General features: G+C 42.4%; 1 protein-coding gene across 5 annotated transcripts in view; it reads left to right on the forward strand.

The window, feature by feature from the left end:
• The window catches only part of cadm4 (cell adhesion molecule 4), a 330,325-nt gene that overhangs the window by 284,077 nt on the left and 19,219 nt on the right, over window positions 1-27,029 (forward strand). For all 5 annotated transcript variants that reach the window (XM_072459938.1, XM_072459939.1, XM_072459942.1 and 2 more), the window contains exons 4-6: window positions 7,820-7,981; window positions 9,960-10,050; window positions 25,947-26,119. In XM_072459938.1, coding sequence (XP_072316039.1) covers window positions 7,820-7,981; window positions 9,960-10,050; window positions 25,947-26,119 — 426 coding nt within the window. The remainder of the gene's footprint in view (window positions 1-7,819; window positions 7,982-9,959; window positions 10,051-25,946; window positions 26,120-27,029) is intronic.

The following is a 27,029-nucleotide window of genomic DNA, read 5'->3' on the forward strand; positions in this document are numbered from 1 at the left end:
AAACCTTTTTATTTAGTCAAGCCTTTTAAATGCACTTGTTTTACGGACTGATTTTACTGTATATTGTTGTATATGTATTGTTCACTGTAAGTTTTTATTGTTTTATTCTGTGTTTTGTGAAGCACTTTGTGACCTCTGTCTGTGAAAGGTGCTATATAAATAAAATTTACTTACTTATCCATCCATCCATCCATCTTCTGCCGCTTTATCCGGGGCCGGGTCGCGGGGGCAGCAGTCTGAGCAGGGACTCCCAGACTTCCCTCTCCCCAGACACTTCCTCTAACTCCTCCGGGGGGATCCTGAGGCGTTCCCAGGCCAGCCGAGAGACATTGTCTCTCCAGCGTGTCCTGGGTCTTCCCCGGGGCCTCTTCCCGGTGGGACATGCCTGAAACACCTCCCGAGGGAGGCGCCTAGGAGGCATCCGAAACAGATGCCCGAGCCACCTCAGCTGGCTCCTCTCCTCTCGGGAGCGCCCAGCCACACGGCGGAGGAAACTCATTTCGACCGCTTGTATCCGCGATCTTGTTCTTTCGGTCACTACCCAAAGCTCATGACCATAGGTGAGGGTAGGAACGTAGACCGACCGGTAAATCGAGAGCTTTGCCTTTCGGCTCAGCTCCCTCTTTACCACAACGGTCCGATGCAGCGACTGCATCACTGCAGCCGCTGCACCGATCCGCCTGTCGATCTCACGCTCCATCCTTCCCTCACTCGTGAAAAAGACCCCGAGATACTTGAACTCCTCCACTTGGGGCAAGGACACCCCACCCACCTGGAGAGGGCAAGCCACCTTTTTCCGGTCGAGAACCATGGCCTCGGATTTGGAGGTGCTGATTCTCATCCCAGCCGCTTCACACTCGGCTGCAAACCGTCCCAGTGCATGTTGCAGGTCCGGGTTTGATGGAGCCATCAGGACAACATCGTCTGCAAACAGCAGAGATGGAATCCTGTGGTCCCCAAACCGGACACCCTCCGACCCCTGACTGCGCCTAGAAATTCTGTCCATAAAAATTATGAACAGAACCGGTGACAAAGGGCAGCCCTGGCGGAGCCCAACATGCACTGGGAACAGGTCTGACTTACTGCCGGCAATGCGAACACAGCTCCTGCTCCGGTCATACAGGGACCGGACAGCCCTGAGCAAAGGGCCCCGGACCCCGTACTCCCGGAGCACCCCCCAAAGGACACCCCGAGGGACACGGTCGAAAGCCTTCTCCAGATCCACAAAGCACATGTGAACTGGTTGGGCAAACTCCCAAGAGCCCTCGAGCACCCGATGGAGGGTATAGAGCTGGTCCAGTGTTCCACGACCGGGACGAAAACCACTCTGCTCCTCCTGAATCCGAGGTTCGACTATCGGTCGGATTCTCCTCTCCAGTACCTTGGAATAGACCTTACTCGGGAGGCTGAGGAGTGTGATCCCTCTGTAGTTGGAACACACCCTCCGGTCCCCCTTCTTGAACAGAGGGACCACCACCCCGGTCTGCCAGTCCAGAGGCACGGTCCCCGAACGCCACGCGATGTTGCAGAGACGTGTCAACCAAGACAGTCCTACAACATCCAGATACCTTAGGTACTCAGGGCGGATCTCATCCACCCCCGGAGCCCTGCCACCGAGGAGTTTGCGAACAACCTCAGTGACTTCAGCTTGGGTGATGGATGAGCCAGCCTCCGAGTCCCCGGTCTCTACTTCCTCTTCGGAAGACGTGACTGAGGGATTAAGGAGATCCTCAAAGTATTCCTTCCACCGTCCGACGACATCCCCAGTTGAGGTCAGCAGGCCTCCACCCGCACCGTAAACGGTGTTGGTGAGACACTGCTTCCCCCTCCTGAGGCGCCGGACGGTTTGCCAGAATTTCTTTGGTGCCGACCGATAGTCCTCCTCCATGGCCTCCCCGAACTCCTCCCAGGCCCGGGTTTTTGCCTCTGCGACAGCACGAGCCGCGGCTCGCTTGGCCTGCCGATACCCGTCGATGACCTCCGGAGACCTACAAGCCAGAGTGGCCTGATAGGCCTCCTTCTTCAGTCTGACGGCATCCCTTACTTCCGGTGTCCACCACCGGGTTCGGGGGTTGCCGCCACGACAGGCACCGGAGACCTTGCGACCACAACTCCGAGCAGCCGCATCAACAATGGAGGCGGAGAACATGGTCCACTCGGACTCAATGTCCCCAACCTCCCCCGGGACATGGGAGAAGCTCTCCCGGAGGTGCGAGTTGAATACCCTACTGACAGAGGGCTCCACTAGACGTTCCCAACAGACCCTCACAATAGGCTTGGGTCTGCCAAGTCTGTCCGCCTTCCTCCTCCGCCAGCGGATCCAACTCACCACCAGGTGGTGATCGGTTGACAACTCTGCCCCTCTCTTCACCCGAGTGTCCAAGACACGCGGCCGGAGGTCTGATGACACGACAACAAAGTCGATCATTGACCTCCGGCCTAGGGTGTCCTGGTGCCATGTGCACTGATGGACACCCTTGTGCTTGAACATGGTGTTCGTTATGGACAATCCGTGGCTAGCACAGAAGTCCAATAACTGAACACCGCTCGGGTTCAGATCGGGGAAGCCGTTCTTCCCGATCACCCCTCTCCAGGTGTCACTGTCATTGCCCACGTGGGCGTTGAAGTCCCCCAGTAGAACAACGGAGTCCCCGGTCGGTGCACTGTCCAGTACCCCTCCCAAGGACTCCAAGAAGGCCGGGTACTCTGCACTGCTGTTCGGCCCGTAGGCCCCCACAACAGTGAGAGACCTGTCCCCCACCCGAAGGCGGAGGGACGCGACCCTCTCGTTCACCGGGGTAAACTCCAACACGTGGCGGCTGAGCTGAGGGGCTATCAGCAAGCCCACACCAGCCCGCCGCCTCTCCCCGCGGGCAACACCAGAGAAATGGAGCGTCCAGCCCCTCTCGAGGAGATGGGTTCCAGAGCCCAAACTGTGCGTGGAGGTGAGGCCGACTATATCTAGTCGGTATCGCTCAACCTCCCGCACAAGCTCAGGCTCTTTCCCCCCCAGCGAGGTGACATTCCATGTCCCCAGAGTTAGTCTCTGTGTCCGGAGATCTGGTCGCCGAGGCCCCTGCCGTCGACTGCCGCCCAGATCTCTCTGCACCGGCCCCTTATGGATCCTCCTGCGGGTGGTGGGCCCACGGGAGGGCGGCCCCACGTCGCTCTTTCGGGCTGTGCCCGGCCGGGCCCCGTGGGGTAAGACCCGGCCACCAGGCGCTCGCCATGGAGCACCCATCCCAGGCCTGGCTCCAGGATGGGGCCCCGGTGACGCCGATCCGGGCGACGTAAACGGCCTTGTTCGTGTCGTCGTCATAAGAGGCTTCTGAACCGATCTTTGTCTGACCCGTCACCTAGGACCTGTTTGCCTTGGGAGACCCTACCAGGGGCATGAAGCCCCCGACAACATAGCTCCCGGGATCATTCGGGCACTCAAACCCCTCCACCACGTTAAGGTGTCGGTTCAAGGAGAGGATTTACTTACTTACTTACTTACTTACTTACTAATGAAAACTTACCCAGTGTGTCGACCAAAACATGACCTTTTAAACTCCATGTGTATTTCGGTCTGAGCCACATGATGCTTTTATCCAGTCGCTCTCTGCTTTGTCAAAACCCACCTCTGCATCCTTGTCATCCTTCTCCTTTTCTCCAACTCTGATAATGAATTATAAGTTGGCCCTTGTTAGCCAGCCACTCCTACTTCCGGTTCAAGTTTAGTGTCGAGCCCGTCCCAGCTGTGTGGAGGTTGGCTTTCAAACTCTGAACAGCGTTTTGTTCATCTTTCTCATTCCTCTGTATAATTTGATGGGTAATGGGGGGGAAACATGAATTAGGATTTATTTCCACATATTGATCGATCTTGATTTGAAATGAGGTTTTAGTCTTTTAAAAATGAAATAATCAAGACAGACTTTCCATTTGTGCAATTGAACTCAAAAAATAGCCAAAGTCCAAACGCTACCCCAAACCACAGGTTTCTGCTGACGGGGGATTGATTGTGGACCTGTCGATTAAAATCCCCAAGGCATATAACTGACGATTAAAATCTGATTAACTGCCAAACCCTAGCTGCCATTTTGAAATGGAATGACCGTGCATTTCTCTGATTGGTTTATCCACCAGTCACACCCATCTGAATTATAGGGGATAAGACAAGGCCCCAGACTATAGTATTTATAGTAAAAGCTGACCAGAATGTTAATTTGCATTGCTAACTCTTTGTATTCTGCAAAAAATAGTGGTTAAGCTATACCATGTATAAAAGAGTTCAATAAATCAATCAAACAACCCTAAAAATTAATACAAAAGCATAAAATCATGATTAAAAAAACAATAATAAATGAATACAATACAATCCAGCAGAAGGTGATTTTTTTATATAATAATTCTAAAAGAAACTACCGGTAGGAGCCAGTGGAGTGTGAAAAGAACTGGGGTGTGTTTGTCTGATAAAAAATGAGCAGCAACATTCTGTACGAGTTTAAGGCAAATGTGGGCAACATATAGAACATTACAATAATCTCTTCTTGAACTGATAAAAGCATGAGAAGTCCTTTCAATCCTAACCCTGTGCAATTTTAAAAATGCTTTACTTTAGACAAATTATGTCATTTACTGTCAATCTGTTTGTCATTTAAAAATGTTCAAAAACAAGTCCAGCCAGTTAAAGCTTGGAGGACAAGCAATCAGAAACGGAGAGCACAGAATCACCATCAAATAAAATGTACTCCGTCTTGTCATCATTCAAGTGAAGGGAAATTTTGCCCTAAACACATCGTTGTCTGAAATGAGTTGTGAAAGCTGTCATTCAGATCTACTACGTGTATTCTGCTATCCGGAGTGTACTTCTGATTCTGCTCTGTCCTTGGGCAAGACACTTCACCCGCTTTGCCTTTATTAATATGTTGCTGTGCTTTGTTTTGATGCCTTAACTTGCAATTTCCTGCCATTGTTCAAGCATCACATTGATCCCATTCAACAAAATACCAGCTACTCCTCAGCTCTGGACCGCTGGAGGCTAAATGACTGGTGTTTACGTTGAGCATTATCCCGTCCCTCCTCTTCATCTTGTCCCGGGGCTTAAATGAACTGTGACACTAAAGGTTAGCCGCCGATATACAGGCAGATAAGGCCGTATAATTAAGACGCTATCTCCTCTCTCCTCTTCTACGCCCTCCTGCTTCCCATGCGCGCCGCCTGCTCCTCCTCACGTTCCATCATGCTTCCATTTTGCTCAGAGGCTGTAATTGAAAACTATATGAGTAATATTGTTGTATTCTGCCTCAACAAGCACCAACTCCCTGGACGTGACCATGTCGAGTCCTGTTAGTTTTGCCATGCTGTGTTGCCCTCCCTCTGTCCCTCCCTCCGTCCCTCGCCTCCCCTCGCTCCCCCGCTCTGTTCCTCAGCCAAACTGACTTCCTCTTCCCCCGCTGCCATCTTTGTAGTGGCCTTATCAGGCTCTTTCATGTCGCGGCTGGTCTTGCAACAGCTCTCCATCAGTCAAGTCCATTCTGCTGGTCTGGGCTGGTCTGAGTGTAGAAGTTACAATTCCACACACATTTGAATCTAAGTAAACTCTAAAGGGTCAGTCCAGGTTTCTTGTTGTGTCTCCTAACAAGACCAGTAAACGAATGTGGAACAACCAACAAAGCTGCATACAGCATAGAGTATATATAGTATTCTAGGTGTTTACATGCTCATTAAATTACTATTGTATTTCTATTGTACACCAGCTTGGCTCTCCATTGTTCTAGCTTTTTACTATTATAATTAAATACATAAATAAATAAATAGGTGTTTTGCTCCACCATTTAAAGTTAAATTATTGCATATGGACCTTATTATAATGAACCAGTAATGCTAGTTTGTCTAATAGTAGTTTAAAAAGCTTGAAAATGTATATGTTGGACATTTAAAAGTGTAACTTTTTTGTTGGCTGTTCGACACCTGCTTTGGCATTTGGCATTAAACTTCTCTATCTCCATAGAGACACTGCAGCACCACCAGGCCAGGTCAGGTTTGTGGGGAGGCAAGTCTTCTCACACAGTTTTGATAAGATTACAACTATGGAACATTGCGGTCTAACCAGTGGCATCTACATGGATACATGCAGGTGGCAGACTCTTACTAGTTTGCTAAAATATCACTTCTCTGACCAACTAAAATCTCTAACTTCAGAAATTAAACCTTCCTTAAAAAGTCTCTAAAACATACCCAAAGTTCTCTTTCAATCTGTATTATGGTTGTCAAATGCAGTCTATAGGATGAAAAGGGTGAAGAACATAAGAAAAGACATAAAGGGATATCATACTTGGAATAACCTAAAACAATGATTACGGTACAAACTGCTTGTTTTCTAAGACTGTGGCCTGGTGAGTGGCCCCGCCCCCTGTCTTCTAGTCCTAAGTGCCAGCCAATCTTCTGGGGAATAAATGAGCTACCAAAAATACTGAATAGAAGCACATTTACGAAATACTTAAATCCGCCTCATTTCCTTCACTGCGTCTTGAAAAAAACGTTCATTTACCAGTGCAAACAAACAGCTCTTGGGCTCATAATTGCCATAAATATAGATGCAAATTGGCCGTCTCTCATAGACTCACTCTCACTAAAGGTGCTTCCACTGTAAAAGCGCATTCATCAGCTGCGTCTATCCGTCTCAGTGCATTTGTATTTCGCAGTCACCTCCCTGCGTTCCCCCCTTAAGCTGTAAGGCCATAGGATGCTTGCTTACATTCACAACACTATAACTGATACAAACAGATATTAGTTATATCCTTATTGGTTTAGATTATTTGATTCCAATAAACACCACCAGATTGTTTTGGATGTCTAATTACAATCCAAAGTGTAGATAGGTACTATTATTTGCACATTAGTACATTGGCAGTGCATCTCACATTCATATTACCTCGCAATATTTTCTTTCTTCACCAATTGCCGATGTTTTCTGAACTGTAGGCAACATCTACCTTAGAAGCTGTCAAAACAATGCTAAGGGACCAGACAATCTCCTTGGCGATGCATTTAAAATAGATTCTTACATGATATAAACAAGAATATCTGTAAACCTATGCATAAATGTAATAAATACATTTTCTTAATGATAGTTGATTTACCAGTCAATGCTTTATGAAGGGCTAATTGGCATGTTGGCACAGCAGTTAGCGGTCTTATCTGGTGTATTACTTATTGGGCCCTTTGTGAGTGGAGTTTGCTTGTTCTCCCTGCGTCTGTGTAGGTTTCCAACAAGGTTCCCTCTGCGGCCAGGACATTGATGCTCTAAAACCTCAGTCATTACGTTTTCATGCATGCTTGGAAAACCGAATAAGTGGTGTTAAAACAAAAGTAAAAACTACCGGAGCCTCAATGTGTTTGTTTACGCTGCGGGAGTGCAAATCATTTGTGAGCAACATAGTTCACGTCTGAAAATGAAATGCTCCACGTAAATTAAATTAGTTCTCGCTTATCTACGTTTGCCAAAAGTGTAGTTATTGTCTGTGTACGGTTGCATCAGCAATAATAGCTGCAAGGTTTTGGCGCTAATGCTAAATTGCTAGACTCCTCTGAACATCTCTCAGGCCCGCTCGCACCTATTCAGCTTCTTGACCTGCAGTAGACTGGGACAAAAGTCAGACAAATTGAGTGTGTTTAGCTCTCTCTGAGTTCTCTGAGCATGTAAACATAGTGAGTGAGTGATCACGGAGTGGTGTCCATGGACTTTCCCCAACCTTTCACCATTACCGACTTTCTACTTTAGCGCCTTGACACTTTTGCCTTCTAATATCTCCTTGTCCGTTGTGTCGTGCAGGTGTGGTACAGCAACAAGAACAGGGGAAGATCTTCAGCGTGTCCAGCACCATCAGGATTCCCGTGGAGAGAAAAGACAACGGAGCGGCCCTGAGCTGCGAGGCCTTCCACCCAGCGCTGGACGGACCCAAAAGGATCCGCCACTACCGCCTGGACGTCTACTGTACGTCACTGCGCCGCACTTAGCATTCATGGCACAGAACAAATAAAATCACCCCATCTCGATGCAGATTATTCTACCTATATTGCTGCCACTCTGACTGCTCGCTTTAAATGCCAGCTATAATTTTGTCAAGGGAAACGACTTCATTTCTCGAACGGCAGATATCTCATTTTAGAAAGCGGCTCGTTTCTACACGGTTCAGGGTTTTTAACAGAGCGGTATTCAGAGCAGCGCTGCATGTGATTTCCTCTCATTAAAAGCTAATACATACAAATCTTCTCATGTGGGGAATCAGACCGGAGCAGGCCCACAGCAGGTTAGAGTCCAGCCCAGTGTTAAGAGAACTGACCAGACTTGTTTCTGTGGAGCGAGGGATTGAAACTATTGATCTTTACTATTTAATGATAAATCAGCAGAAAAGTATCACATGTTTGATCGATGTAAAATAAAAGTGTTTACCTCAGATTGGTTAGTCAAAACATCATTCTGTATTCCATGTACGCATCATATTAAAACTTTATTATGGAAACGTGCACTGTCAATCTGTAGATAAACAAACCAATAATACATTTTTTGAATGCCAGAAATTTCTCAAAGATTGATAGCTTGAATTTAGAATTTGACATGATTTGAGCAGATGTTTGCTAGTCATTTGTCAATGAATAATAATTTTAATGGAATTGTTGTTTACATTGTCAAAGAATAGTCACTATTATTTCAGCAAATCTAACAGATTTAAAATGCCTTTTCATTTACTGTCAATTCAAAATAAAACATTCACCATAAAAGTGAGATTACAGTTAATCAGAAACAATGAGTGTCAGATCAGGTGCTCTTCAAGATCAACAATAATAAAGCGATTTAAAAAAATCCGAGGCACATTCAATGAAATTAAAAGTCATTTGTTGATGGGGACGAAGGGCTTAGTCACCATCAATGAAAGTAAGATCACTATTATTATAGTGGAAGGATGAAGGTTGCCCGTGCTGAACCCGCAAACAATTATCACCTTTGACAAAATGACTATTATATTTTAAGTACCGGTAATCGAAAAGGAGCAGAAAGAAGATATTGTATAATGTTATGTGCCCATTTCTCAAAAAATAAGTCAGTTTAACATAAGTCAACATTTCCTAACCTGCTAACATTGTGGTCTGTCCCTAAACGTTCTTCTTTGCTAGGCCTTAAACCTACATCAAGAAGGATGAACACCGTTACAATAGCAATGAGCAATTTAAACAAAAATACATCTGTCAATGGTGAGAAGCCCTCAAAATGGAACCTATAAAAAAAATTCTGAGCTCCTACTTATGAGCTTCCACTGTTAAAATGTGATGAAACACTTTAACTCATAACTTATTTAATCTAATTGTTAAATATAAAAATGGCCAATGATTAATACATAATACTTTATTAGTACAATTCTTTTCCCAGACGGTTGAATAATTCACGTCTGGTTAAATTAGCCTTTGCTGACTGATGGAGACCAAAAACCCACTAGGAAATTAAATAGTGTAGATTCCCTTTGTGAATATTGAGCTCACTTCTGCTCTCATTAGCGCTAACCACAGACATGCTCTCGTCTCTGATTGCCGCGGATATCGTTCCCTCTCAGTCTGCGGATACAATTAGCTCGTACTCTGCGCGCTAATGTTTGTTGATGGATTGCTAGCTTCCCCATTCAACAGCGTGTCGTTTTGCAGCGTGACCAACTGTTGTCGCGCGCCGGGCTTCCTGTCGCTCCGTCACAGAAATAAGTGCAGTACGGCATCTGCTCCAGCTCCGTGACACCGCCAGTAACAGGTGTCTCCGCCGTGGCGCTGTCAGGCGGTTGCCGTAGAAACAGATGTTAAAGAACCCTCATTCAGTTGTTCCGTCCTTTTGTTCCCACTTCTCGCTGTATTCTCTGGTTCCAGTTTCCTTGTGTGGTTTTTTTGATTAGGCTACGTTTTGATTTAGATTTTTCTTTCCTCCACAGTTGCACCCACGGTCAAAATCGTTCCTCCCACTGGTATTCTGAGAGAGGGAGATTCGCTCAGCCTGACCTGCTCCGTGACTGGGAACCCGCTGTAAGTATACACGCAATGGTGGTTATGTACATGTATTTACAACTGGCGCTCTAACAGTTGCGAAGGGTTCAAGTGCAAAGATTAAGTTTGTGCAAGGATGTTAACAATATGACCTTTAGAAGTGTCCAAGTCAGCTATTTAACTCTGTAAAGAAGATGCTTATGATCACACTCAAGAAGAATGAAGTGTACACTTATAGCAGTTATAGCAGATTTAATGTAACTGCAAAATATATTCACTACGTAGGACCAGAGTTAGAAACCACTGATCATCATTAGATAGAACCTGCTAAAATACCACCCTTTTTTATCCTGCATGTACAGCAAGTTGTCCCTTGTGATGACAATAAAGGTGAACTGAACTAGGTTACATTGCAGGTGGTGAAAATGCCAGTGTCCCCATAATAGTCTCCTAAAACGTTGCTTTTTGTTTTTGCAGTATACATATTAACTCCTTAGTACACTTTACATTCAAAGCCCACAACTCACTCACTCACATTTAAGTGTATGAAGCAAAAGGTGGTTGAAGAATGTTGCTCACAGAAGCATTAGGAATGAAGAGAATTCATTTTGTTAGAATAGTTTGTTTTGGTCACAGGTTTATTGTTCCAGAAGCATCAACACTTGACATGCAGTATGATGGGGACAGGTGTAGGCTGAAGCATTAAGCCGAGGCGGGCAAGGCAAGTTTACTTCTTTAGAACACAATTTGTAAACTAGGCAAAGTGCTTCCCACAACATAAAAAAATAAACACAACAAAAAAATGCAATAAAACACAAAGACGTGACCAAAATACAAAAGAGTTTAAGACATAAAAGAGAAGCGTGCAATTAAAATCCAGTCATATGCACAGCTAAACAAAAGTGTTTTTATCTTAGATTTGAACATTGTCAGAGTAGAAGTCTGTCTCACATCTTCAGGAAGACTTCTAGATTTTAGCTGCATAAAACTGAAACGCAGATTCCCCATGTTTAGTCCTGACTCTGGCACCAGCAGGAGGCAGGTCCATGTTTAGTCCTGACTCTGGACACCAGCAGGAGGCAGGCCCATGTTTAGTCCTGACTCTGGCACCAGCAGGAGGCCGGTCCATGTTTAGTCCTGACTCTGGCACCAGCAGGAGGCCGGCCCATGTTTAGTCCTGACTCTGGCACCAGCAGGAGGCCGGCCCATGTTTAGTCCTGACTCTGGCACCAGCAGGAGGCCGGTCCATGTTTAGTCCCGACTCTGGCACCAGCAGGAGGCCGGTCCATGTTTAGTCCCGACTCTGGCACCAGAAGAAGGCCGGTCCATGTTTAGTCCTGACTCTGGCATCAGCAGGAGGCCGGTCCATGTTTAGTCCTGACTCTGGCACCAGCAGGAGGCCGGTCCATGTTTAGTCCTGACTCTGGCACCAGCAGGAGGCCGGTCCATGTTTAGTCCTGACTCTGGGCACCAGCAGGAGGCCGGTCCATGTTTAGTCCTGACTCTGGACACCAGCAGAAGGCCGGTCCATATTTAGTCCTGACTCTGGCACCAGCAGGAGGCCGGTCCATGTTTAGTCCTGACTCTGGACACCAGCAGGAGGCCGGCCCATGTTTAGTCCTGACTCTGGACACCAGCAGGAGGCCGGTCCATATTTAGTCCTGACTCTGGCACCACCAGGAGGCCGGTCCATGTTTAGTCCTGACTCTGGACACCAACAGGAGGCAGGCCCATGTTTAGTCCTGACTCTGGCACCAGCAGGAGGTCGGTCCATGTTTAGTCCTGACTCTGGCACCAGCAGGAGGCCGGTCCATGTTTAGTCCTGACTCTGGCACCAGCAGGAGGCCTGTCCATGTTTAGTCCTGACTCTGGCACCAACAGGAGGCCGGTCCATGTTTAGTCCTGACTCTGGACACCAACAGGAGGCAGGCCCATGTTTAGTCCTGACTCTGGCACCAGCAGGAGGCCTGTCCATGTTTAGTCCCGACTCTGGGCACCAGCAGGAGGCCTGTCCATGTTTAGTCCTGACTCTGGCACCAGCAGGAGGCCGGTCCATGTTTAGTCCTGACTCTGGCACCAGCAGGAGGCCGGTCCATGTTTAGTCCTGACTCTGGCACCAGCAGGAGGCCGGTCCATGTTTAGTCCTGACAGTGTCAAAAGCAGCACTCAGATCTAACATAATTAAGACTGAGACTTTTCCTGTGTCAGTGTTCAGGCGGATGTCATTTGTCACCTTGACAGGAGCAGTCTCAGTGCTGTGGGTTAGGGTTAGGGTTGTCACTGAAAAAAATCGAATGAGTTGTTTATTAAGAGGAAATCTGTGAGCTGTTGGTAAACAACCTTTTCAAGGACTTTGCCCCAAAATGGGCCGGTAATTACTCAGCATCAAGACTGCTCTTCTTGAGGAGAGGCTTTATGACCACAGTTTTCAAAGAGATTGAGAATGTTCCAGATTGAAGCGACATGTTAACTATGAATGGTGCTAACAAACGGTTCAGCACAGACTTTAGAAATCTGGTGGGTAACACATCGAGGCAGAATGTAGATGAACTCAGACTGGTGATGATCTCATGGACAGTTTTGTCAGTTACAGGTGCAAAGTGAGTTAGCTCTAAGTGTCTAGGTGCTTTTAGGTTGTTGTTTTTTTTGCATTGTGGGATGTATAGGTTTTTTTGCATTGTGGGATGTATAGGTTTTTTTGCATTGTGGGATGTATAGGTTTTTTTGCATTGTGGGATGTATAGGTTTTTTTAATGCCCTGAACTTTGTCAGTAAAGAATAATGCAAACTCATAACACTTGGATATGGAAATGAGTTCTAATGACAGCTGAGCTGGAGGGTTTGTTTACTGTGGCATAACAGGACACGTGAGTTGTTACTGCAGCTTCCAATTAGCTAGTTCTACACAAAATGAGTTTGTACATTTACAACTTCCCTCAGTAAATATCTTTTTTAACTTGGAGCTTTGACTTGCACCCGGCCCGGTGGTACTCCCTGCCCTATATACACTGCCTGTCCAAAAAAAAGGGGCAAAAGCTCTAATATTTTGTAAGATGCCTTTAGCTTTGATTACAGCACACATTCACGGTGGCATACTCTCCATGGTGGCAGTTGCTCTTGTGTTGATGATGGAGAGAGTGACCACTGCACAAAGTCTTCTCCAGCTCGTCCTAAACACTCTCACTGGGGTTCAGATCCGTAGTAGATTAGTTTCTGCTTCTCCTTACATGTTTTCTCTGCTTAATGCCAATGATTTGACCCTTCTCAAACATACTTCTCAAACTTGAAAATAAACTGTACAATGTTGGAATAAATATTTCTGTACTACCTGCATATTTTTGACCTTATTTCATCAGTAAATGCTTCGTTTATTCATACCATAATATGGTATGACCATGGTATGGTATTTGACCATACGTTGCACCTTAACACCGAGACATATTCCTATGTTTGTGAACTGTGTTGAATGACAGTGGCACTTTTCTGATTCTGATTCTGAATACCAGATGCAAAGTTTAATGTTGTCACAAACTGAGAATTCATTTATCTGCAGAGAGTTGCATTTAAACCTATATTTAAAGAGTAAGAGAGTGATAAATGATGTAAGTCCATCTGGACAACTGTCCCAGATATTTACCCTTTTAACAGATATACATTAGTTCTAACTTTTTTTTTTTACAAACCATTCCTCTCGTTCATATTGACCATCTCTGAACATATTATCTCGCAACTTTTTGAGATTATTTTATAAGCATATTGATGTGGTCTCCTTTACAATTATTGACAGTCTTTTTGCACAAAATCAAACAAACTCTTTCTCTCAACATATTTAAGTAGGATTCCATGTGGACAACATTGTCCAAACTACTCCTAATATGTTTTTATTATTTAATTGAATCCATTCACACCCATACATTTGTATGGGCTATTGCAACCCAATAGTTGTTTTATTCAAATGTATTTTTATTCCGTAGGGACAAAAATGTGATAAAACACCAAATATGGCAATCCAGAAATAGCCTACGGAAGGATTTGTTTATATCTAATCCTAAACCTGATTTATTATACATACTTTTGAATTAAAAAAATTGGTGAAATTTACATTTTTACACAAATTTTCTGTCAGTCAAAATCCCCTCAGTAAATTGGTTCTGTCCATTTTTCAGATTCAAATGTCTCAAATATGTGCAATTTTTGCAGCTTTTCTCACATATAATTCAAACATGGGGGGAAAAAGTCGTACATTTATGTGAGTAAACTCATTTCAAATTTATCTTTAAATTCAAAAAGTCTAAATGTGACTAAATCATAGAATAGATAATATAATTATCAATAGTTAAAGATTTATTTTCAAAAGTTGTTTTATAGCCATTAGAAAAGTCCAAGTGAATGGAATTAAAAAATTTTCCATCATTTGGACAGATAGCTTCAGCATATTTCCCTAAATAAATTGCACAACTCAAAACTATTCATCCTATTGTAATATCCCAATTGTAATATCAAACCGTTTGTAGAGTATATAGTTTTCTCATTATTCTCAAATGGCCTTTTGTGATCATTTGCTTGATGCAATGAGCTCAAACAGAAGTATCCAAAAGCTGCTAAAAATTATGCCTAACAAAATGTTTGCCCATTTTGCTGGGCTCAAAAATCAAGAATAACCTCATTTGAGTAATAAATCGCGCTGCTGCTGATCTGTAGGTGTAGATTTCCCTGCCGTAAGTGTTGGGGGCTGATATTACTGTGACAGGACCACTATATCACATTACTGGTTATAGTCCAAGTAATTAGAGCTTTTCACACAAAAAGGACAAACTGTTTTGCTTTCGCAGCCATTTTCACTGTGTTGCTAAAAAAACCACCAGGAATCAGCGGCCCTACCCTTTTGTAAAAACACTAAACCACACTACAGTACATTTTGCACAATAGAATGGGAACCACAGGTAGGTTTGAAAGGCAATTACCACACAGATGTCATAACACACGGGCCCAGATAGCGCGCAGTTGTTGCTAATGATACTACACGAGCAGGTGTAGAGAGCATGGGCACAGGTGCAGGCCATTGGTTTGGATTTAAAAATACTGTATGGCCATTTCACCAAAGCCGGGTTTACAGATGTATGTCAGCAGCACTTTAGCGTTTAGAAACTGCACCGGAGCGTGGAATTAGTCTGTGATTCTTCCTACAGATTTGAGACCAAGAGGAAACGCTGAGAAGGTATATTCTAGTTCATATTAGGGTGTATGAGGTGGACTTTATTATTTGGCTTACACTTCAGTGGCACTGCAGTGATGGGCGACACCACAGATTTTTTTATTCGCTCCGATACCAAGTAATACTATGGTAAATACGTTATTATGTTTGAGTCTTGCACTAAAATGCATAGAAACTCCCAAACTAAGAACAGTTTTGCGTTGGCTATCGCTAGTTTCTTTCAATCTCTGCTTGAACTAATATGAATAGTAAATATGCGCGCAGAAAACTTAAAATTTGAACAATGTATTACAAAAGACATATCAATATTTTGCGACACGCCTGTCAGTATTGATTTTGCGATATTTGGTATCGATCTGCCCATCAATAGCACTTGGACACTTTGTTGTGAGGAGCAGATGCACAGATCTTGTTTATTTTTTTTATTTTTTTAAGAGACAAGGACAGTAAACAATGTAAACCCAGCTTGACCAGAGAGATGCAGTGGACCAGGTTGTAGCACAAGTTCCAATTTACAGCTGTAGTCCCTGGTCAGGCTGATGTTATAGTTCATTAAAAAAAAACATGTCAGGAAAAGGTAGAATAATGAGCAGACCACTGTAATAGTTCTGTGGCAGTCTTCTCAGCAGCATAAAATCATCGTTCACATTCAATAATGAATTCACTCTTCTCCGGAACATCAAACAGTCCCTCTCCAGGGCTCATATACACACTCCAGTTCACATTATGGGAGCAACTTTAGTTTGAAGTACATTATTTCACAGTCTAATATTAATCCACAACACAAGAACATTGCGGATACACCTGAAACCAGATTAGAATGCATTGGTCAAAACAGATTATCTACTAGTTATGGGTAGATCAATACCAAAATGTAGATATACTGAACGCGATGGTGTAACAAAAAGTATCAATTATTGTGATGAAAAAACAAATGTTATTTTTAAAATTTTAGTTATTTAATTTTGTAATTATTTGTTTATATTTTACTTTACCTGCACAAATTTAACATTTTTAGATCAGTTCAAGCTTGACTGGAGTAAAATCATTTATAGTAGTGGAGTTTTAATGCATTTAATACAAAACTCTTCGATCGATACTGGTTTGTATTACTTGGTATCGGATCCAAAAATCATTGGCATCACTAATCACTATTGCCAGCGACCTTTCATTGAGGTAAAATGTACATAGAGAGGAAGGTATAAATGAATGAAAACTCTTTTTTTTTTAAATCTACAAATAAAAGAGTAGTTTATTTGTGAAAGTTTCACAAAATTGTTTCCTAGCATCAGTAAATTTACCTTCTGTTTAACAAATGAAGGTAATCTTGACTTTCTAAAGCTGTATACATTATAAAGCATGTTTACGATACTGAAAGAGCCGACTCCTCAAATAGTCACGCACAGATTTGTCAAGGGCATTATACAGGAATACAAAATTCTATTTGAGTTTATTCTGAATATTTTCCCTGCGACATGCTTTCACCAATATATTTTCTATAATAAATTCTCTGTAGAGCTTGATTCTCCTCTGCGTGAACAGAAAAACAAAACGTTACTTGTTTTCGCCTTTGTGAATGCCAATGATTGCGTTCATATTTGCAATAAAAATGGTTGAAGGTTTTTCATTTGAACAATCTGCGACTTTGCAAATGTGGAAAACTGTTTCATTAACCTCTCGGTCCCCCATCTGAGCCGAGGCACGGCCGTATTGGCGCAACACTGAGATTGTCATAAGCGTGTAACAAATTTGTCTAACCATGTGAAAAACAGCGAAATGAGATGAAGCAACAGGCGCTATTCTGTGTTAGATGGTTTATTTTAGCTTTCACTGCACGAAAAGACATTGTGTTAAAGCTGCCACAGAAAATAGCTCGGGGCTACAGAAGATTTGACCGTTTTATGTTTTTGACCACCATTGCTTAAGGTTGGTGTAGTTTGTAGGCAGAGTTCAGAGCAGAGGGCATGTTGTTCTGTGTTGTAGCTGGAGGATAGAAAATAAGTGCGGGCATTGCCAGGTGAAAACTATCCACAGAAGGAACGAGAACGAGAAACTGCAATTCAAGACTTCGCACGTTAATCTTTGAAAGTTGTTTTGACCAGTGCAGTTTTATCTACATGTAGTTTCTTGATTTGTTATTATTTTTTTTCAAAATGAAAATTGAAATTTCAGGTTACCGCACAACAGAGGTCGTTAATACAGTTTCTTGAATCATTTTTGAAGATATTACTTACTGGTACTTCAGACACTTATCGGTAATTTTTGTTTTTGGTTCCTCTTCCCACTGTGAGAGAAACGTTGTTATTATGTGTGTTTTTTTCTTGTTACATAATGCCCGTGGGAGGGGCTTGGGGTTTAAGAGACGAGCCAATATGGCCTTCTACTTGCAGTGAGGGCAGCATCAGCACACTGGGAGCTCAGAGAAAGCAATCATCCATCCTTACTTGTAAATATAAACTTTTTGTGCACTTTTTGTAAATAGTATTGTTTGCACTTTTGAAATTTGGATATATAAACACTTTAAACCGGATTTTTGGCGATTGTATCTGGGAAACGATCCCGCAACAGTGAGAAATCAGAGATAAACAGTTTAAAGTGAGAAAATCAGACATGAGAATGTTAATAAATTCTCAGTTATCACAGTTATCCAGACTGACGGAATCGCGGCAAACCTCTGATGCAATAAAACTAAGCATAAATACTGTGTCACATTTCAAAATATCAGAACTGTAGAAAGATATTACCTTGGTTTAAAAAAATTGTTTCACAGCCGCGCACAGAGGTCAAAATACAGTCAAATGTGTGTCAATGATGAGTGGCAGTGAACACAGGGTCAAATGCAGGTCACGTCTGCTCCATTCATAAAGTTCTTAGTGCACCTCCTTGTCTGTGCTGAAGTTTGCAGTGACCTAGCCTTCAACATCACTCTTAACCGGCTCTCCAAGTAATAATATCATCATTTTATTTACCATTTCGTTGTCCTTCAGGAGGCAGACATCCATCTATTTTATGATTACCGGCACCACAAATGTCAAAGTGGTTCTTATTTCTTGTATTGTATTGTAACTTGTTTATACACAACAATAGATGTATTTCAAGGCTTTTTATTGTTGCCTATAAACTAAGATTTGAGTGGCATGAAAAAAATATGTTTAATTGTCGATAACAGCAGGAAGGTGGTAAAAGCTGGGGTTAGAAACTGGTCGAGTTGAGTTGGACGGAAGCACAGATGGGGGTGGCAGCTAAGGTCAAATCATCATGCAGACAGCAGGCCAAGCATCTGCGACTGTGAGCACCCCTAGAATAGATGACGCTGAGGGAGAATGTCAATATGGAAATGGGACTAAGAAACGTGTTTATTTGTTGAGCTGGGTAGAAATGCTTTGCAACAACTATTTAAGCTTGTGAAAGAGCTCAAATAGTCCACATATAATTACCTTTTACATTGAAAAGAAAGCATTTGAATTAAAAAACAACAACTTGTGAGCACTTTCCCACGTGTAATCACTCTTTCCACAATCAGTTTGGACACGGCACGTTTAAATGGAAGCTCTTTTTTTTTTCCCTTAGCTGGTCAGTCAAATGTAAATCAACGAGAAAAGTCCTGGATAGACGCACACTTTTTACTTAAAACTATGCATATACTTATTTTATTATGGGTTGTATTGCACCCTTATACTGCGCTGTGTATCATTCGCCGGTGATTGCGGTATGTACTTTATAGTGCTCTTGCTTTTTCCTGTATTCTCTTGTGAAGTGCGCCACAATATTTGTTTCGTTGCCATATATAGACGCATCCATCCATGTCTCAATAATAGCTAATAATGTTGTTTTGGATCTGGATTCATGTTTTTCGTGTACTTCTACGTATTTGTTTTATGAGAATATAAACCTAACCTAGATTTATTCACTTTAAATCTACACACAAAAAAAATCTGACTATCTTGTATCTATTGTACGATATTAAGCTTATTTGCAGTCAAATTCACTCGCTGCGCTGGCATATAATTTCACTCAATTCAATGATCATTTTGCTGTGTAATCATCGCTGGTTTTGCCTCCTAATAAGAACACGTGTCTTTTGTTACAATTTGTGAGCTCTGAAGAAAACCTTCATTGTTAAAAAAACATTGATATTTCATTTTGCATCAAAGAACTGTGACGTTTCAGAATGTTTCAGACGATCTTTTCAAGCCCTTGGACAATATTTCACATGTAAAAAGAGGCTTTTTCTATGATCATTTCATATTCAATGTTTTTGGTTATCTCAAGGTCTTGGTCGACTGGCTGCGTTTGGGTGGGTTTCGCGATGTGGATCATTTAACGTGTTAAGAAATGCTCTCCGACCTGGAACAATCTATTTATGGTTAGTCTATAACTCTGAACCCTGATCTGCCAATACGTTTTCTCAGCCTAATCCATCCTCAAAAGCTTCAAAGCTGTCGGATCGGATTGGTTCTCCTCTGTCTAAGAACCATCCTTGAAATATGAACACAATATCCCCTGAATACACTCAATTAAACGATGAAGAAATTGACAGTGACCTCATGCTGCCTCGTACAAATCCTTAGCCTTAAGAGTAATCAAACTGCCTATGCCTGGAAGCATTTTGAAAAAACAGCATAGCCTTGACAGGACAAAAGCGGGAAATCAGACTCAATTGTTTATAATTGCAAAGATAAAACTGGCTCTGATCCATATTGTATAGCATGGAGGGCTGGGTAGATTGAGCCAAAGAGGTTAGGAAACTGCAGTGGTGCAAGAAGACCTATTGTACTTTTGTCTACTATAGAGTTATATTCTATTACACTCGTGGATCATTATACTACATTTTAGACATCTTAAATCACAGTATTGATTTGAAGCAACTTACGTGTTTACTTTGCATCATGAATGTGCTAAAATGTTTCTGTAAATGTCTTGGCTGAGGTTTACGTAGTACACAAAATGGGAATGGACCATAAATTGAACCACAAAAACGCAGAAATATCACTTTTTGCTACAGCTGAAAAGTGTTTTTTCAGACAATTGCGATTAAATGCATTGTTTGTTTTAATTGTAGAATTTGATAAGAAAGTAAGTAAAACATTTGTCCTGAAATGCATGGGACAACTACAGAGTGATCAGGTTTTATACACAATAACACAGTATATTCTGTTATTTGCGCTGGGAATTATGTTACTTATGTAATTAACTGCAGATGGGAATTGTGATCTTTCAAATTGCAACATTGATTTGATTGTAATATATCTTGTAGCTCTACATTATACCTTTGTTTGGAAGATCACACTAAACATTTCTGTCTCTTTTTGTGGTCATTTTTAACCATTTTAACTATAGACGATACCTAACAGGTGGGATTTCCTGTCATTTAGTGTGTTTTTCCAGCACTCTCTCTAGGACCCATTTGGCCCCTCACCCACTGTTTGGAACCACTTCATCAAACATACTTTCTCTTGAACTTTACAGAAAACAGCTTCTAATGGCACGAGAACAATTTAATGCATTCTCAGCGCTCACAATAATGGGCCGAATACACTCGCTTTGAGCTACACACAGATTTCTCACAACCTCCGCACAAATGAACCTCTCCTTGTGACAAAAAGATACACTTTGTTTATTCATTTGGCCACACAAACGTGCCGTGTGTTCCTGTCCTCAAAGATCTGACATAGAACAATAAATCTCACTCACTTCATAAAGGACCAAAGACCTTTTTTGTATTTAAGGCTTATATTGTCTTTTTGAGAATCCAGTTGGGATATTGTGACTACTACTGATATTAATGCATAACACTCAACATACATGGGCAATGATAATTGTATTAGGATACTTAATACATTAAATAACTAAATATTATTCTATTCATCTACAAAGTGTTACTATTCAAGCAAGTTTGTAAGAAGTGAGGGAATTGAGTCTGGAAATTATTTGCATTGACTGTGCAGGAAAGAATACGACAATTTACTGCATGTCCTCCCGTCTCTCTCATCCCCCATTTCACGCTGTTTTTCCTGTCTAATAAAGCCGGGGGGCCAAAAATCTTCAACAACAAAAATAGAAAAAAGCAAGAGTGCATAAGGGGATTGACTGAATGGAGTGGACATGCGCTTCAGTGGTCCTCTAAACCCTTTCAGCAGAGAACACATTTGGGAGTGTGGAGTGATGAATCTGGGCGTTCTCCTGCTGCAGTGGGGCCTAAGCTCTCAAAGCCTTCTCCCTGGATGGTCCCGTCTGTCTGTGGGCACCAAGTCCACTAAAGCTCCCACAGTCAAGCCGCGCTCTGCCAATGTCTTAATGTGCATTTGGAGAGAGAAATACCCCACAGAGAGTGCTGAGAGGATTCCTGGCCCGGCGCTAACTCGGAGCAGCAGAAAGGCCGTGTGGGGACAGTGTCTTTGTCGCAGACTGATGGACACAGCAGGACACTTTGGAGTCAGACACACAGTTAAGAACGGACAGGGGATCTGTCACTGTCAGCCGCTTGTCCTCTCGATTGTCGCTGTCTGTAATGAACTACAGTACATGACATATTATTAAAGAACACGCACAGGCATTATGTGTATTGTTATTGCCCTTTAACCATGCTCTAGATTCCTTTACTGTTGCATCTCATGTTTCAAAGCTTACAATAATTTATTTATTATCTACCAGTCAGGCGTTCCCTCTTCAGGATTGGTGTCTGCACTCCATCTTCTGGCAGCAGAGGGTATTACCACAGGGAGAAAACCCGCCAAAATGCTCCACGATTTTTTGATTTCAAAACAGCAGGGGACCTCAGGATTTCAGCCTATAATGTCATCTTTATACCTGAGTGAAAAAGGAGCAGCACCGCTGACATCACATACTTACATTTACACATAAAATCCACTTGTCTGGCTGCGCACACAAGTTTTATCCTCGTCACGGAGTGCACACTGCTCAACTCCAAATCTCCGTGACGTCTCAGTAAAGCCGCACCACTCCCGCCGCCCCCGTGCTCATCAACATAAGCCGCTGAGTGATCTACTGCTGATGTTTACTAGCGCAGAGAGGCAGATCAAACCAAACACCGGCGGAGACCCAGAGCTTTTATATTTTATATATATATATATATATATATATATATATATACCGATGAGTAATGCTGGTGTGCTGTTTCTAGGTGTTAACAGTGACATCCAAAACTGATCATTAGTTACTAATGATAAACTAATGATAAACGTGCGTGCGTGCCATGGCTTATATGTATATATAACCAAAAGTTTTGTTTCATCAGGGGTCGGACATTTTGATAATCTTTGATTTCCCACATTACATTATCCTATTCCATATGATTGTAGTATGCATAAAGCAATTTTACCTATTGGCTTGCACTTGGGATCCTACAAGATAAAATTGTACCGGGAACTTGACATTTTGGAGGGAAATACATTTTCCGTCTTGCTAAAATATTATAACTAATCATTATAAATTATTTGACATTCATTGATTCATAAAAAAAAAATATATATATTATCATTATTTTTTTTTTATGCACAAGCAATTTCATCAAATCTATAACAAAATGTTCCTAATTCTATCCATTTTCAAAGCAGTGCTCTGAAATACGAGTAAAATCCATTTGCCAAATGTCGACTATATTGTCAGCAGGGAGAGAGGCGCAGACTGAGACAATATCATTTTGGCTGATTGCTTGGGGTTTTTTCATATTTGTGTCAGTAATTACAGCGAGTGGGTGTTGAAGTTTGACTATCTCTAAGTGGGAGACATTCCAGTGAGTTCCAGCTTGCTTCCATGTGTGTGTGGCTATGCAAAAGGCAGTTTAATTAGACTTCCAGCGGGGATTAGAACTACGATGAGTCAGGATCGTAATCTGGCCAGAGCAGTGGCAGCCAAACCGTGACACTGGCACCGCCGCGGGTTCTCCAGGATGCCTGCCTAATCCCCACACCTCCTGTCGCCTCTGTTTGCTTGTCTCACATGGACATTTCATTTTGCTTTCATCTTCCCCGGCCTTTTTTCTTAGCTTGTATTTTTTCAGCCTCCAGAGTATGACACTGCAATTTCGTCCCTGTCTTTTACTTTGACTTTTCCGTTTCAAGTGTAATCATCTTCTCATACCAACTTTACGTCACCATGCATCCTTAAATCTCCTCTTTGGTCTTCCTCCTCAGCCTCCATGCTTCCAAATATAGTTCAAGAGAAAGATTTTGTCCTTGAAGAAAATGTCAATGCTATACTGTGGAAAATTCACACACTTCACACATTTGTATGAATGTGGCGTGTCTTTGGTCTATGAATTAATCACAATACCAGTGTCTTGCTAATAGGGTTGTCAAAAGTATCAAACATCTGATACCAATTAATTCTAAATTTAGAATCAAAACTAGATTTGGACAATTTCGTCCAGGAGTGTCCCATTGTAGAAAGGTTCAGTTGTCTCATCTGGACTCTGTTTTTAGAAAAACAAAAGGTTTCGACTCTCATCCAAGAGTCATTCTCAATCTGCGACTTGAGTCTGGGAACTCCGGTTTTATATCCTTCACTGTGTAGGCCCTGCCCACCGGGCGGGACGTCCTGATGAAGGGATTGGTTTCACTCTTCTGTTTTCTAACAGCCCTTTAATGGCCTATCAACATCCTATTGTAAACAGACTCTCGCTCCCTCCTCACTGAGTACCGGGTTAGCATCAGAATTCCCCGTGCGTCTCCTGCTCCAGGGTTTCAAAATACTATTATACAACTGGAAGGTTGAATTTTAAACCTCCATTTCTGTTCAAAGACGTATTCTGTTTTTTAAACAAAAATTGCCACCTTCTCCTCTCAACTTGAGAGTCGAACGTTTTGTTTTTCTCAATACAGAGTCCAGATGAAAAAACTGAAATTCTCTACAATAAATCACACAAACCTAATAAAATGTGACCTTTCCTTAACGGTTTAACAATGATCTTGAGCTTTATCAGAACTATCATTAAATGAGGCTACAGATTACAGAGCACAGATTAACATAAAGCTGAGTATAAACGAACCAATTGAGGAAACGAGGAGACATCTACACCAGCAGCAGAGAATCACCAGCAGCCACACTAGGCCCAGCAACTAGTATGAGAATACATCGCAATTTAATAATAAAGTACTATAAGTCTATGGCAAGGCAAGGCAAGTTTATTTGCAGAGCAAATGTTGATCGATATATTGATTATCACTGTGGTTTCTAAATTGGTATCGAATATTGAACCTATTCCTTAGTTTCAAAATCTCTAATCTCATCACTCCTAAAGAGAACTTCAACTACTTTGTCTCGCTGTCTTTCACCATTCTTACTGAAACTCCTATTTCTTTTCCAAAACTCTCTCCTCTCTTCCTCACACAGGACCATATAGACACTTAAAATTCTGCACCATCTTTACTTCCCTTTGCCACGGCCTGAACCCTTTCACACCAGCTCCGGCCCTCTGACCGAGTGTGTCTGCTCATTATCTGTCAGGACGAGGACCCCTGTCGCCATTGGCTCTGTCTACGAGCTCCTTTCATGCATTTCCCCCACGCCTGTCATCCCCTGTGGGCTTCCGTACCCTCTGTGTTCACCTCTCTTTTTACACACCCCAATGTCACTGTCAGTCGGCTCAAACATCAAGATACGTTTTTACATTTTCTGCTTCTAATTAGACTCATTAGTGGAGTATTTATGCTAGAAACGATCCCAATACTGGTCCAATTTATTCTTTTATCATATTATGGTTTGAATTTTTCATTTGGTGAAAAAGTTCAACTTGACCACAAAAGGAAACTGGACAGTTGAACCTGTTGACAATTTATTATATTATTTTTTATCCTTATATACAAGGGTTTTCCCACTGACCAGTTTGCTTTATTCAACACATTTAGGTATACTTTTATTCTGCTATCATTTTTGTTCTGCATTTATCACTTTTTTGTGTTATTCATCATGAGGTGTCACTATTTGTCTTTGGGTATTGCTTATGTGTATTATTGTGTTAGTTCTGACGTGTCTCTAAAAACATCTGATTGGCCACTCCCATTTTTGAGGCCACTCCTATTAAAACCTCTGTCTCATCCTCAGTTACCCATTTGCCTGACGAAGGCCCAGTTGCCGAAACGTTGCCTCTTCACTATTAAACTTCTATTTTGCAATTCCACTTTCCCCTTTACAGTTTAGCGTCACGTACGCCTTTTCCTACGCACCTGGCACAGAACCTGATGTACGGAGCACCGTCTTGATTTCTGTTGGTGAAAAGTTTGAAAATTGTGCGGCCCGGTGGTCGAGTGGTTAAGGCGGTAGCACATATGCCAGGCTCCATGTGCAGCTGGCCGCAGGGTCGTGACTTCAAAACCTGGCTCTGACAGTTTACTGCATGTCCTCCCTTCTCTCGCATACCCATTTCACGCTCAGCTGTCCTGTCTAATAAAGCCTACAGGCCCAAACATCCTGTAAAAAAATAGAAGAGTTTGAAAACAACAGTTACATAGTTTGGCTCGAAATACTTCAAAAATGTTAAGGATTTTATTGGCATACACCCTTAAAGCCCCTTTGTAACTCAGATGGGTCCACTCAAATAAAGTGAAGATACTGTTTAGATTTAGTGGTAGTGTTGTTCAGTTTACTCTTTAATTTAATAATGAATTACCTCACATGTGTTTTTGCATCACAGATCATTCTCAAACGGCTCGATAACGGCTTGCGATTGCTCTAACCCTGAATTGTATCTCCTCTGCAGGCCGCTGAACATCCAGTGGTCCAAGATCAACGACACTTTACCAGAGCGAGCAGAGATTTCAGGGCCCACGTTCCAGATCTCTCGTCTCAGCCAATCACACAACGGCACGTACCTCTGCCAGGCACAGAACGACTACGGGCGAGCTGCTGACCACTACACCCTGCTAGTCTACGGTAAGTGACCTTAGTTTTGCGCTTAGTCCCAATGTTGAACGAGCAAGGTTGAGTTGCGATTGTATAATTTGTACCAATGTAACATGCTCCTAACTTCAGCCTGATCATCCTCGTTTAAAAAGACTTCAGGGAAATTCTTTGAAAAAGTGTCATGCTCGGGGTGTAATTTTAATTTCTTCCCACTGCTAACTGTTCAAAATAATTGTATTTGTAATTGATGGTTTTGTTTTCAGAGCTTTTGTATTTTTATGATGTTTTGTGTGGAATCTAAATTTGTCAACCTTTTTATCTTGGCAGAAATTTCAGACCGGCTTATTCAGGCACTGGCCAACGTACCTATTAAATTATAATGTTTCCTTCAGCAGTTTTTCAGTTTGTGTTTCTTTTCTGACTTAGTACACAGTAGGAAATCTTCACTAAGCCTCTTTTGCAATTGATTCAACGGAGATATCGATCCACACAAAAAGAATTTGGTCTGGCGTGCTCAGATTCTGCTCAACAACATTATTATTCAGGCTATCTCTTGTAAAGAACCAATTTATCATGTCCCCAGCGACCTTAGGCATTCTTCACTTTAACTAAAACCAATCCATTAGCTTGAAAGTATTTTACCAATGAACCTAAAGCAGGAGTGCAGCGTTGACATGCCAAACCCCTTTAGGTCAAGGCTCTAAACAAGTAAGCATTTATTTATATTACATTGTATTTGTTATTATTGTTTTTTATTCTTCCAAATATTGGCATAATACTTTTGTTTGGATTGTTTCTAACTTTTCATTCCAGTTTGGTATTGCTTTTTCCTACATTATTCCACAGTATAGCATTACATTTGCTGTATCTACTCTCCATGGAGACCTACAGGTGACGCCACCAGGCCAAGCTACAGGTCAGATCTGTGGAAGGCAACCCT

The sequence above is a fragment of the Eucyclogobius newberryi genome, unplaced genomic scaffold, assembly GCF_026437365.1.
Source record: "Eucyclogobius newberryi isolate DKJ021-1_F unplaced genomic scaffold, fEucNew1.0.hap1 SCAF_3, whole genome shotgun sequence".
In the NCBI taxonomy this organism is placed as follows: Eukaryota; Metazoa; Chordata; class Actinopteri; order Gobiiformes; family Gobiidae; genus Eucyclogobius; species Eucyclogobius newberryi.